Here is a 14417-nt window from a genome sequence, read left to right as displayed (position 1 = left end):
GTCACCGAAATCATACAGCATTCTTAATAGCACTCGTATTCGCCATGGTGAACAAACAAAATTGTAGCAAAACTGTCAGGTGGCCTTGTCGGCTTATAGTTATTAAAAGCTGTTGCAGCGCTCAAGGACAGCACACGAAGCACAGCACCATCCTGTGCTTCTCTGTGTGTCGTTCTTTAGCGCTGCACAACAAAACTGATCGCGTCGTTTACCTCGAAGGTGCTTCGGGTCATCCGGAAATGCTCCTTGAACTGCATCTCTGTGTACCCAGGTACTACGTTGAGTACGTATCCTTCAATGCCACGGATGCTCCTCTCGGCGATTCTGGGGTCTTCATACGAAGAGAGCAGAAAGTTAATATGCTGTAATGCGATAAAGCAGTGGAATCTTACCTTGAATGGCAACGCAGGCAGCTTGCAGCATGAAGGTAAAACGCTGCTGCTGCCTGCGCCTACGGGCGTCAAGTTCGTCGAGTTCGTCGTCATCTAGCAAGAATTGAAGTAACTTGTGCTTGACTGCTGTCATGTTCAAAATGCGCGCGAAATAATGACGGAAACGGAAATTGCGGAAACGGAAATGACGGAAACGTCAGGTGGCGCGCTCATACGTGCACGGAAATCAAATGGCCGTTAAGTTGCGCTCCGACTGAGCTCCTAGGTGTCGCGCTCGAGTACTCCTCCTCGGAGCTCGGAGCAGGCTAACTTAACGCGCCCAGGGCCTGCTTCACTGCTGCTCGCTCCGATGGAATGCGACGAAAGGAGACCGAGTGTTGTCGTGTGCTGACTCGCACGATAGCCGTGGCGACATGGAAAAGCTTCGTCGGTCAAAGCAAACGGGTCGCGGTGTCCGCGGACACGGCACTCTTCTTCAGGGCTCAAAAACCAGGCAAGGAGAGTGGGATCCATGGCGTCTAGTATCAATTTCCTAGACCGTCGCCTGCACGAATCGCTTCAGCGCATTCCGTTGTTCGACTAAGCATAGTAAATTGGGGCGACTTCACGATGACGTAGCAGGAAGGCGGATCCGTGTCGTCACTCCGCTGTCACCGCGGCTCGAGCCAATGAGCGAAGAGCGAAGGCGACATGTCGCAAAAGGCGATACCGGGAGAATACCACCCCAGGACCGCGTCTCTAAGCTTGACGCTGGTTCACGATTTCATCTGCCATCTATGGTGGTGCGACGTCAGGGGACTTCATTCCACCGGTTACGCCTTGGCGTTGCCTACACCAAATACTATCTTCACTAGATCGGCACCGAAAGTAAACCAAATTGCGTACAGTGCCACACTCCAGAGACTATTGGACACCTTCTTTGCGAGTGCCCGAACTATACTGCTGAAAGAAGAACATTGGAGGCGACCGTGAAACAACTGGAATCTCTCCCTCTCTCTGAGGAAACTCTTCTCGGCGCCAGGGCGAGACGTTCTGATTGGTGCCGTGTGACAAAGGCCGTGCTCAACTTTTTGTGTGAAACAGGCCTGGATACCCGTCTGTGACCGCCTGTGCACTACCTATGTGTGTGTGTGTGTGTGTGTGTGTGTGTGTGTGTGTGTGTGTGTGTGTGTGTGTGTGTGTGCGCGTGTGCGTGTGCGTGTGCGTGTGCGTGTGCGTGTGTGTGTGTGTGTGTGTGTGTGTGTGTGTGTGTGTGTGTGTGTGTGTGTGTGTGTGTGTGTGTGTGTCGACATCACCCGTGAAACTCATTGCATTATGCCATCATCAACCTCATTCGCACTTTCCCTTTCCTCCCCTTCCCTTTCCCCTGTGTGGAGTAGCAGGCCAGGGCCGTGTTCCCACCGGCCGACCTCTCCACCTTTTCCTCATTAACTTCCTTTCTCTCGCTCGCTCGTGGCCAATGTAGCTTTCGCTACAACGGGGAAAAGAAAAGCACGCGGGAGAGCGGATTCTATCTCAAGTAGGGCATGGACTGAAAAGGGACTATTCAGCAGCACTTCACACCGTTTTCTTTCTTTTTTCTTTCACCCCCTCTTCATCCCTTCCTTTAAGACGCAGTTCAGGTGTCCACAGATATGTGAGACAGTTACTGTGCCAATTCATTTCCTCAAAAACCAATTTCCATTTTCATTTCCCATTTGGCCATGCACTGCTTCATACGCCACACTAACATGGCTTGCCAGAGGAGTTTGTGTACTCCACTGAGTTTATCAGTCGCATAAAAACAGTGAAACCCGACGGAGCTTCAGTGACTGCTTTCATGAATAAAAGCGCGCAACCACTTCGTCTGGCGAAGAGATCAGTGAAGCTGTCAACAATTCTGGTTTGATGCTCACCGCGAATCCGGTCTTTCTCATCTTCGTGCTGAAGTCATCTAGGCCACCGTTCCTGCCTTCAGTGTGATGTGCTGTACGCTCACAAGTGCGCCCTGAGAAAGCAACTGCGCTTTTCGTAATAAGCAAAAATTGTACTGACTCATCATCATCATCATCAGCCTGACTACACCCACTGCAGGGCAAAGGCCTCTCCCATGTCTCTCCATTTAACCCTGTCATTTGTCAGTTGCCGCCACTGTATCCCCGCAAACTTCTTAATCTCATCCGCCCACATAACTTTCTACCGTCCCCTGCTACGTTTGCTTTCTCTTGTAATCCACTCTGTTACCCTTAAGGACCAGCGGTTATCTTGCATTTGCATTATGTGCCCTGCCCAAGCCCATTTCTTCCTCTTCATTTCAACTAAGATGTCATTAACCCGCGTTTGTTCCCTCACCCACTCCGCCCTCTTCCGATCTCTTAACGTTACACCTATCATTTTTCTTTCCATAGCTCGCTGCACTATAGAATCCCTTAAGGCAGGATTTGCTACCTGGTGCAGACGACGAAGAGCCCAAACGCATGGTTTCAAAAAGTTCTGTTGCCACTGATTTACCGCTTTGGGAAGGAGGTTGTTGGAGGCAACGTTACTAGATTACTTCCTTGGAGGATCCCTGGTAGTATTCTGGCTTTACTTTGCGCAGTTCCACTCTTGGTATGATTTGGCGCCACCTCACTTGGGTTCAGCCACAGACGTGTTTGTTTGGTTGTCCAAAATTTCTTACTCGAAAATCATCGACTGCTTTGCTAAACCTTACGATATTTTTGTAGCATCATTTCATTGTGAATTGTTTAATTTGCCTTCTTTCGTAATATTCAAACTTCTTTTTCCTTTTCAGTCCACGCCTCACTCGAATTGGAACCCACCTGTGTTGTGCATACTTTCGCGTGCGCTTCATCTGCGGTTATTAATTTTTGTGTACTTATCTTTTATTAATATTACTTTTAGCCACGTAAATGTACAGGTGAATAGCAATTCATGCCTCTCGATTCTTGGCCGATCCCAGAGTGAGGGGATGTGCCATGTTTAGTAAGGCCAACAGTACCCGCTATGCACCTTGGTCCCGCCGTGGATATGGGCCATTAAGCTTGACGACATCATCATCATCATCATCAAATGGAATGCAGTCACGAGCCTGCGTCCGCGAAGCCACGCAGTCACGAAAAGTTTGGAACGCTTTCGCTCCGTGTAGGGACCACCGAGCCTCCCTCGACGGACAAGACGCGCTTCGGTTCGCAAAGTTTCTTTGGAGTGACCAAAACCTCCCTACACAGCTTCAGTCCCACGACCTTTGCCCATCATCAGCGCTGAAACGCCTGAGCACTCAACCTAGGCCCCTGCAAAAATTCGCCCTACGATATGAACAGCGTCTCACGGCATCCCTTCATTTCCTTTGAAAACCGTAGGTGAGTACTGTACTGCATACTTTCGGTCATTATAACTCGTTCCGCTCCCCTCTGCTTTATCCACAACGTCGTCAGTTACTACTTGGAAAGCGCTTGTATACTGGTCGTGTGCAGTGCTGCTTCAGACAGCGGGAGCCATGGCATCGCCTGCCGGCCTTGCCTCACGCCACGAAAATGAGATTCAATCACTACGCACGCCAACTATGTTAGGTATCCTCTTTAAAACGGTAAAAACAAATTCACGCTGGCCGATTGCGATGCACATTCAAAGTATGTAACCATTTATGACTCGCGGAAAGAGAAGGACGCCATGGAGCGCCCTAATGCTTCAATTGTTTTTGTCGATAGTGCCTATAGAACTGTGGACGCTTACGCGGCCGCGCACGGCGGCACGGACAGCGGAGATTTCTTTGATAAGTTTTAAAAAAAAAAAGTTCTTATGCTGATGGACGGTCGTTTGATGCCCAGCGTACTCAAGACACAGCAGCGGGAGAGACAGCGTTCGTCAAGAGCTTTTACTTTTCTTAAGTGGGCAATGCTTTCCACAAAAAAGTTCAGGGGGCACTTTGGCACACTAAACTGCTTCAGGGCGGAAGCCTTTCCTGGAGCACTGTTAGGGATTGACTGCGAGACTGTTATTGCGGAACATCGTCGCCATCGACGACGAGACTCGAAGGCGCATTACCTTCATGGCCATGTAAAGCACGTGCCGAGCAACGGCTCCACGCCTGTCTCGACGACGACATTCGCTCATAGCCATTGTCATGGGCGATGGTCTAGCGTCTTGCGAGATCTTTCGTGCTTGACCGAGGTAGATCTGAGGAAACGCTAACTCTTCCGCATGCTCATCAAAGACGATGTTAAATGGTTTGTGACCTTCGCCCGGTGCCATGGCTAGAGAGGAACTGTCGTCGATTATCATTGTCTCTTGGCCCAGAGTAATTGCTGCCGCCACTTTAAGTGGATCGTTGGGGTCTTGTAAGTCTACCGTCATATCTTCGACCGACTCATCTGTTACTGGCGCCGCCTTGTCGCATATCTCATCGATGAGCTGCATGTCGACCCAGATGTTGTAGAATCGGTACAGCTCCGTACCCATGAGGTAGTCCAGCCACAGAACCAGGTCCGACTTCTTCACCATGCTTTGCACATACGACGTCTTGTACACCATCCGCCGATTAATGTTGACATGTAAGGGGACGTCGTTAGCTAGGCGATTGGGAAGCATAGAGACCGTGCTGCCTACATTGATGGGAACGTTAACGATGGGACCGCTAATCTGTAGCTGTCCCGACGTATGGTACAGCAAGCGCCGGATTTGCATGAATGGGATGCGAGGAGAGATGAGACGTTCACTCACTGCGTTAAGTGGCGGTAGGTACGAAGGCCTCGGTGGGTACACGCAGCCGTTGCTAGTTGAGAAGTTGGGTATCTTGCCGGCGCGAAGTGAACGCAAGCAGGTCCGACACAGTGTAAATGTTTCAACTAGGCGGTTCGGGAAGTGCTCACGGAGTAGTTCATAGCTGTCTTGGGGCACTTTACTGAGGTCTCTGCCGAACCACAAACGGTCACATACACTGCACACTGCACCGAACTCGTTCTGCACAAACTGCTTGTCGAAGTGGTTCGTGGCCGACTGAAACTTCTTGAGAGTATTTTGCGAATTCACCGCCGCAAAGACCGCAGTAGGAGCAGTTGTGCTTGGCTGCGCCCACGCATGGAGCCGCTGCTGGCTCCGCCTCAAGCGCTGCGCTTCTCTAGCCTTTCGGCGGCGAGTCTCGGGGCTCTGTGGTGGTGGTGGACGGCTACCGCTCGCACACGACCCACATTCAGCATTAAGTTGCCGCTGATTCCGCTTCAGATGTAGTGCCTCCCGGGCCTTTCTGCGCCGAGTCTCGGAGCTCTGTGGAGACGGACGAGGCTGCATTCCTTGGCGTACACGATCGGCCTCCCTAGACCGCCGCTTGCGCTCCGCGGCTTCAGCGCGCTTCGTGTTGGGAGACAGTGCAGCTTGAGGCATCCTCACAGGTGGTCGCTGCGATGCGAACTGAAGACGTCAGGGGTGGCCACAGCTTTTAAGACGAAAGCCTTTAATGCCTCATCGACAGAAGGTTGTGAGCAGAAGCCGCGACAGCGTCTTGCAACGCTGGCAAGGAGACCACAGAACGCCATCGCCCGTTCGGTTATACACCTTGCTCGTCGGCAAATTTGTTTTAGAGCGCAGCTCTTTGGCGTCCGTTCCTGGGTTTCGCGTCGTCGTCGTCGTCGGCGTCGGCCTCGTAACCAGCTCCGCCCCCAATGTCACGCTTTTCAATTGGTCGAAATGCTCGTGACGTCACAGTGCGCGAATTTCAAATGGGGTCAATTGTACTTTGGCTAGTAACCATGCAACCAATCAAAGGGATCGTATAGTGATGCTGCAACTAAGTTGGACTGAGTTTAGTTAATTGCTTAATTAATCAATTAGCCTAATTAATATAGAGGAGAATGAAGAGGTCAGAAGAAAAGAAAAGACGCGCGCCGCAGCGACAACAGCGTCCGCGGAAGGAGACGCTGCTGAAAAAAAACATAAGTACGAAGCCGCGTTCCCTCCACCACCACGCACTTCCCCACTCAGTAAGACGTTGCTCGTTTCATATACGTTGGTTCGAACATCCTAGACAGTTCCAACAATTGACAGGTTAATGACAGAACACGATGGATAGAAATACAATAATATAAATATGAAATAGCCTAATTAACCTTTCTAGTTAGACCGCATAAATCAATAAAACCGAGAACAAAATTGGTCGAGTTGGGGAATCGAACCAGGGTCTCCGGAGTGCGATACGAGCAAGCTAGCCACTCCGTAATGCCAGCTGAATGGTTTGGAATGAACAAAGGCGCGTCTAGCTAATACGGCGTCTTCGTTCACTCCCATCTTCCCCCTTTCCCTTACGGCGAGGTGCAGGTGTCCACCCAGATATGCGAGAGAGAGAGAGATACATTTCCTTTCCTCAAAAAATAAATTTACCGTCCAGCAAGGCGTACAGCCGAATTGGCGATGGCGTTCTGTGGACTCCCTGGCAGCGTTGCAAGACGCTGTCGCGTTCCACTCTTACAGGCGAAGCTTAACATGTTAACCACACATCAGTAACACACGCAGACAGCCAATGGACGCGTCATTCGCTGGCAGCACTTGATTCATCATTCACAACCACATTCTTAACGTACGCTCCCTTGCCGCACATGCCAAGGACGTACACCACGATCACATTCTGCGCCATTCCTCTGTACTTTGCTTTGCTGAAACCTGGATGGATCCCGAAGAGCCTCTCGAAATCATGGATTTCCTATACTGCTGTGGTGCTCGCAGAGACCACAACAGAGCGGCGGGAGTCGCTATCTACTTGCGCACAGGTCTCTCTGCAATACCAGTCGAAATGTTTGGCACGTCACATGAAGTTGGCGAACTGTGCGCCGCAAAATTGCCCAACGGCTTGCTGGTAGTAGCTGCCTACTTCGCCCCTACCGCACTCACGAAAGACGTCGTGCACTTCCTGCAACTCGCATTAACCGTCCATCGATCCACACCGATGTTAGTAGTGGGGGACTTTAATGTTGACATAAAGACAAACAGTAATTTCCTAACACTTATGCGGGAGAACATCCCGTTCCTCTCGCTCGTAACGCGTCCCACGGCTGTGACAACCTCGCGAGGCACTTGTATAGATCTCGTCTTTGAGTATCAAGCATTGGTGTACCAAGTCGAACATATATCAGTCAATTTCTCCGACCACAAAGCTTCCTTAATGACTGTCAAGAACTGTTAGTGGAGTCTTTGTTAAAGGAATACGTGTGAAAAAAAAAAAAAAAATTCTGTGGTAGCGCATACATGTGTTGCTCGATTTCTTTGCCTCAATCTATCGAAAAGGTGAAACAGCTTATTTGCTGCGCTCAAATTTCGCATTAGGAAGTAACGTAATCGTCGGTAATTTTTTGAGGAAAGGAAATGCATCTGTCTCGCAAATCTCGGTGGACACCTGAACCTCGCCATAAGTGGAAGGGAGGAAGATGGGAGTGAACGAAGACACCGTATCCACTATACTCCGTTTCATACATCAGGTGCAACGCTGTCAAAGCTAGCGCTCTTTTTGCGCAGCCTGCATCCGTGACAGAAAATAGTGCGTTGCTTGTGGTGAGAGAAAAATAACACATGCATTATGGACAGGCTTCGTGGGTAATACATTTGTCATCAGCGTGACAAAAAACGATGATATTGCGAATGAATCGGTCGAGATCTGTGATTTTGTATTTTGCGTGTGTCGTCTTTTTCCATTTCACGTTTTCGCTGTCCCCGCTGGCCGCCGTGTTTACTCTTTCAGTCCGCCTCCCTTTTACTTTTGAGAAAATGGCGTCCAGCTCAGCGGCGTGACGACAATTTGGACCAATCTGAAACGCGGACAAATACGCCTTGCTCGTCGGTAAATTGGTTTTTGAGGAAAGGAAATGTATCTGTCATATCTCGGTGGACACCTAAACCTCGCCGTAAGGGGAAGGGAGGAAGATGGAGCGACGCGTTAGACCGCACGGCCACAAAACAGCGCGGAGGGATACACCTCTCTTTATTTTTTTCTGCGGACTACTTCCGTAGCCTTCACCGCGTTGCACATGATGTATGAAACGGAGTATAGACACGCTTTTGTAGTGGTGGCTAACATGCTCGTCTCGCACTCCGAAGACCCTGGTTCGAATCCCAGCTCGACCAATTCCTTTTTTTTTATTTGTCTCCTCTGACTAGAAAGGTTAATTAGGCTAATTGGTTATTTAAGTAATTAACTATACTGAGTCCCACTTACTTGGAGCATCACTATACCATTCGTTTAATTGGTTGCGTGGTTACTAGCCAAAGTACAATTGGCCCCTTTTGAAATTCGCGCACTCTGACGTCACCACTATTTCGACCAACTGAAAATTCAGGGGGGCACTTTGTTGACCTAAAGTGCAGTGAGGCGAAAACCTTAAGCGCGGTGTTGCTGCTTGTGTCACTGATGTGCGGTTAAGATGTTAGGCTTCGCCTCTAAGAGCGGCACACGACAGCATCTTGCAACGCTGCCAGGGAGTCCATAGAACGCCATCGCCCGTTCGGTTCTACGCCTTGCTCGTCGGTAAATTGGTTTTTGAGGAAAGGAAATGCATCTGTCTGTCATATCTCGGTGTACACCTAAATCTCGCCCTAACGGGAAGGGAGGAAGATGGAAGTGAACGAAGACACCGTATTCACGAGACGCGCCTTTGTTCATTCCAAATCATTGAGCTGGCATGGCGGAGTGGTAGCGTGCTCGTCTCGCACTCCGGAGACCGGGGTTCGATTCCCAAGCTCGGAAAATTTCCTACTCTGTTTTAAGGCGGAAGCCTTTAATGCCTCATCGTTGTAAGCAGGAGCTGTCGACAGAGAATGTCACGCTTTTCAGTTGGTAGAAACGGTCGTCACGTCACAGTGCGCGAATTTCAATCGGGGCCAATTGTACTTTGGCTACTAACCATGCAACCAATTAAAGGGGTCGTATAGTGATGCTCCAAGTAAGTTTGAGTTTAGTTAATTGCTTACTTAACTAATTAGTCTAATTAACCTATCTAGTCCGACCAGATAAATAAATAAAACCAAGTAAGAAATTTGCCTAGCTTGGGAATCGAACCCCGGTCTCCGGAGTGCGAGTCGAGCACGCTTCCACTCCGCCATGCCAGCACGATGGTTTGGAATGAACAAAGGTGCGTCTAGTGAATACGGTGTCTTCGTTCACTCCCATCTTCCTCCCTTCCCGTTACGGTGAGGTTTAGGTGTCCACTGAGATATGAGGGACAGATACATTTCCTTTCCTAAAAAACCAATTTACCGACGAGCAAGGCGTAATTGTCCGCGTTTCTGATTGGTCCAAATTGTCGTGACGTCACCGTGCGCGAATTTTGACGGGTGTCCACCGAAATATGTGAGACAGTTACTGCGCAACTTCCTTTCCTCAAATACAATTTTCGACTAGTGTCTACTCAGATATGTGAGACAGTTAATGCGTAATTTCCTTTCCTCAAATACAATTTTCATTTTCTTCATTACGGCCCCTCTTTCTTCTTTCACTCACACTTCCTCCCTTCCTGTACGGTGCGGTTCAGGTGTCTACCGAGATGACAGAGAATTACAGCCCCATTTCCTTTCCTCAAAAAGCGTTGCGTTCAAAGGGCAACGCATCGCGCCGAACGGGTGGTGGCGTTCCTTGGACTCCGTGGCAGCGCTACAACACGCTGTCGCGTTCCACTTCTAAAGGCGAAGCTTAAGCGTCATTAATTGGCAGTTAATTAATGCACCAACAAAATGTGCAGTGAACAATCACATAGCAGAATGCAGCACTCAGGCTTTCGCCTTTCAGCACTTTAGCCGCTAAAGTTCCTCGTAATTTTTATTTGTTTATCTGGTCTGACTAGAAAGGCTAATTGGTTAAGTACCACTAACTTGGAGCATCACTATACGATCCCTTTAATTGGTTGCATGGTTAGTAGCCAAAGCGTACTGTGACGTCACGACCGTTTCGACCAACTGAAATGCGTGACATTTCTGTCGACTGCTTACAACGATGAGGCATTAAAGGCTTCCGCCTTAACATAATTTGGCAACAGCGTGGTGCTATATCAAAGATTAAATAAGCGTTCGCAACGAGACATTTGTACGCCGACGAAGCATCCAGATATGCCTTGCTTACCGCGAGCCGAGGGGAAACACCCCGTTTCTCGTACCTCGTTACAAGTTTTCATCACAGACGCACCACGACGCAGAGGGATTTACCAAGTTCGCTGTGTTGGAATCACAGCGACAGTTCATTGCACATAGGTTTACACTGTCCACCCTTCTAGCACTTTGCTTTTTCTGCGGTGCTTTTATTACGAGAAAACGTATACTGCTCATTCCGGTGAAAAGTCGCCGCCGAGATATAGGATTGACAGGAAGGCCTCGGAAACGAGCTGGAAAAATTGCGCTGCAGAATAACTTTACAACGTCACAACCGGGAGCGGGATTCGATCCTAGGCCGGGGCTAACAGATCCACTCCTCAGGCTGGTGCTTCAGTCACACATCTTCGCAGTCGAACACCGCGCATGTAAAACTCAGAATCTAAAAACTTCACTGAAAAATGTTCAGATTTGCTCATGGGTGTGATTAACTCGCCCCAAATCAGAAATTAACTAGACGAAAAAGTATAATAGGAAGAAGAGGATGGAGAATAAGGATGTGTATGAAACAGTGGGGTTGCATGCAGTGCAGAGAAATGACATAATATACAATGAGTATAATTTAGAAGATCGTGTCGCATGTCATAACCACATAAAATTAGGTGCGGTTTAACTACTGCTGAACCTGGATAGAGAGCTATAGCTATGGCGTATGGGCAACTATAGGCGGTTTGGTGTCAGCAATGAATGCGTTCTAGACACTGGATAGGCGACGATGGTCGAATTTCGATGGAGGCGAAATTCTAGCCGCCGCGGTGACTCAGTGGTTAAGGCGCTCGTCTACCGAGCCGGAGTACCCGGGTTCGAACCCAACCGCGGCGGCCGCGTTTCCATGGAGGCGGAGCACAAAAGGCGCACCATGTGCTGTGCGACGTCAGTGCACGTTAAAGATCACCAGGTGGTCGAAATTCCAGAGACCTCCACTACAGCACCTCTTTCTCTCTTTCTTCTTTGACTACCGCTTCTCCATACCCTTACGGCGCGGTTCAGGTACCCAACGAGATATTGAGACAGATACTGCACCATTTCCTTCCCTTTAAAGCAAATTTACCAATTTATTTAAATTCTAGAATATTTCCTACTTGTACATAGTGTATATTGCCGCTTTATCCCCTATCCTTTCTTCTATCGCTCCCCCTTTCTTTCCCTCCGCTTTCCTCTCCCTGTCCTTTTATTCCCGCTAGCCGCAGCTCAGATGCTTCAGGTTTAGATGGCAGATGCCTCGACTAGCAACATCGTTTCCTTCAATTTCTATTTTCATTAATAAATAGCCGCTAACAACAACAACCCTGGATAGGCAGCGCGCCCACCCTGCCACCCTGGTGGTGGTGGTGAAAACTTTTATTTTGTGAAAAAGAGTTTGGGAGCCACAGAGTGGCCCCGCTACATGGTCGGCGTCCCTAGTCCGGGACACCGCATGACGAGGCCCCGTCTCTCGCCCGTTTCACCAGAGCCCTTTGGGACTCAAGCGAGGAGCAGTTGAGGAGGGCAGTCTCCCATGCCTCTCTGGAAGGGGAAGGGGGAAGGTGGGGATTTTGAGTACATGCCCACACCATGTGGAAGATATCACAGGTCTCCCCATAGTGTGGGCATCGCCCATCCGTGTTAGGATCGTAATGTTTTATTATTGCAGGACAGAGTAGAGTACCTGTCTGCAGGCCCCTTCAAGTTCGCTCCTCCGTCTTACTCAGCCCTTTTGCAGGGGCCGGGAAAAGACGGTGGTTGTCGCTATAATGTGTTAATATTTCCCTGAATCGCAGCAGCGGCTGGTTAGTCTCCGAGCCAGAAGAGCTGGGATGAGGAGCCCGGTGAGTAAGCGCTCGGGCAGCCGCGTCAGCGGCCTCAATGCCTCGTAAGCCCTGGTGGCCAGGAGCCCAAATGATTCGTTTGGGTGTTGGATCAGTGGCAGTCCGTCGTAGAATACAAGCAGATAAGGGGGAGATCTCCCCTGCCAAGTAATGTTCACATGCTTTTCGGGAGTCCGTGATGATTATTCTCGAATTGGCGTGGGCGGCAGCAAGCGCTATCGCTACTTCCTCAGCCCGCATTGAATTCGGGGCTCGAAAGGAGAGTCCATCAACGTCCATTTCCTGGTGAACGACAGCGGTAAAATCCCGTGGGCGATGGCCCTGCTACGTCTACATAGTATACACCGGGTCGGGAGCCGTGTTGTCTCTCAAGAGCCCGAGCCCGCGCTTGTCGTCTGTTTTCATGCATGTCGGTGTCCATGTTACGGGGGAGCGGGGAGACCCAGAGCATATGGCGCCATAGTACTGGGATACGCTCCGCCTCCTCTGGAGTGCAGTCGTGTTGGATGTGTAAGCGGTTTAGCAGGCGGCGCCCAGGAGCCGTCTGCGTGAGCCGCGTGTATTGGTTCACGAGGTGGGCCTCGCGCAGCTCCTGGTAGTTGTTTAGCACCCCCAATGCCTTGTTTGGCATTAGAGGTAGCCACCGGGACATCCAGGGCTCGCTTAGTTGCCTTGCGGATGATGGCGTCTATTCGCGCCTCGTCTTGCTTAGTAGTGCGGAGATATGGCACGGCGTAGAGGATCCGGCTAGTCACGAAGGCATAGACGAGCCGAAGCGCGTCCCTGCCCCGCAGACCACCCCGCTTGTTGGAAACGCGGAGGATCATGCACCCTACCTGTTCGCCTACTCTCTTGAGTTTCGCAATAGTGGAGTCCGGTCTGAGTCTCTGGTGAATAAAAAGGCCCAGAATACGGAGCTCCTCCACCTCTCTAATAGGACCTCCTGACAGAGAGATGTGTATTGCTGTCCTATCCTTTTAGTTCACTCTGACATGCAGAAGCTCTGATTTCGCTGGAGCACATTGGAGCCCACAGTCATTAGCATACGCATCGACTATAGAAGCAGCCTGCTGAAGGCGGTCTTCCATGTCCCCAAGGCTCCCCTGAGTGGTCCAAATTGTAATATCATCTGCATATAACGCGTGTTGAATGCCTTCCACCCGGGCCAGTTGGCTTGGGAGGCGCATCATATCAATGTTGAACAGGAGCGGTGATAACACTGCTCCTTGAGGGGTACCCCGTGTTCCCATCATGTAAGGGCCGTATTCCTCGCCCTCAGTCCGAAGAAAGGCCTGGCGATTAGACAAGAAATCTCTTACATACGCGTAGGTCCTAGCCCCACAATCGGTAGAACTCAAGTTGGCCAGGATGCTTCCGTGTTTCACATTGTCGAAAGCCCCTTTTAGATCAAGGGCGAGGATGGCTATGTCATTGTGTTGCATAGTTATGGGTCGTATTACATCCCTGTGCAGCTGGAAAAGGACATCCTGTGCAGACATGTGAGGGCGAAACCCGAACATGGTGACTGCAAAGAAGCCCTTACTCTCCAGGTATGGAGAGAGGCGATCCCGTACCATCGTCTCCATAAGCCTGCCCACACATGAGGTCAGTGATATGGGCCTCAGGTTGTCCGTATTCACGGCCTTACCTGTTTTAGGGATAAACGTCACAAGTGACGTTTTCCACTCGGGAGGGAGTGGACGCCCGTCCCAGAGCTGGTTGATGTATTCTAATAAATGAAGGTAGGCTGAGTCCGGTAGGTTCGCCAACAGGTTCACTGTTATGTGGTCCCGTCCCGGAGCCGTACCCCGGCGCATTTTTGCTAAGGCCGCCTTAAGGTCGTGCAACTCAAAAGGGGCATCGAGTGTTTCATTAGGCCTGCCAGAGTACATGTACTCTGGCCCAGGCGGGTCCTCCATACGACAGAGATATCTGTCGCACAGAGTGTCCGCAAGTTGTGCCGTCGTACCTTGGAACCCTTGGAGAGCCCGCCGGAATTGCTTTTGCGTCTCCCCTCTCGTTTGGGAGGGGTCGATTAGACTGCGAGACGCCACGTCCCCTTCGAGCTCATCTGATGAGCTGCGGCGTCGCAGCGTGCTATCCAATTTGAATCTGA

General features: G+C 50.3%; 1 protein-coding gene across 2 annotated transcripts in view; it reads right to left on the bottom strand.

Annotated features, from left to right (window-relative positions):
- Positions 1–5766, bottom strand: part of LOC149360532 (uncharacterized) — a 91741-nt gene extending 85975 nt beyond the window's left edge. For both annotated transcript variants that reach the window (XM_089572376.1, XM_089572377.1), the window contains exon 1: positions 5094–5766. In XM_089572376.1, coding sequence (XP_089428502.1) covers positions 5094–5753 — 660 coding nt within the window. In that variant the 5' untranslated portion in view covers positions 5754–5766. The remainder of the gene's footprint in view (positions 1–5093) is intronic.
- Positions 5767–14417: the final 8651 nt, after the last annotated feature.

Source organism: Amblyomma mixtum, chromosome 2 (genome assembly GCF_055824585.1).
Source record: "Amblyomma mixtum isolate Tamu chromosome 2, ASM5582458v1, whole genome shotgun sequence".
Lineage (NCBI taxonomy): Eukaryota > Metazoa > Arthropoda > Arachnida > Ixodida > Ixodidae > Amblyomma > Amblyomma mixtum.
Note: the sequence above shows the minus strand (reverse complement) of the source record. Positions and strands in the feature narration are given on the sequence as shown.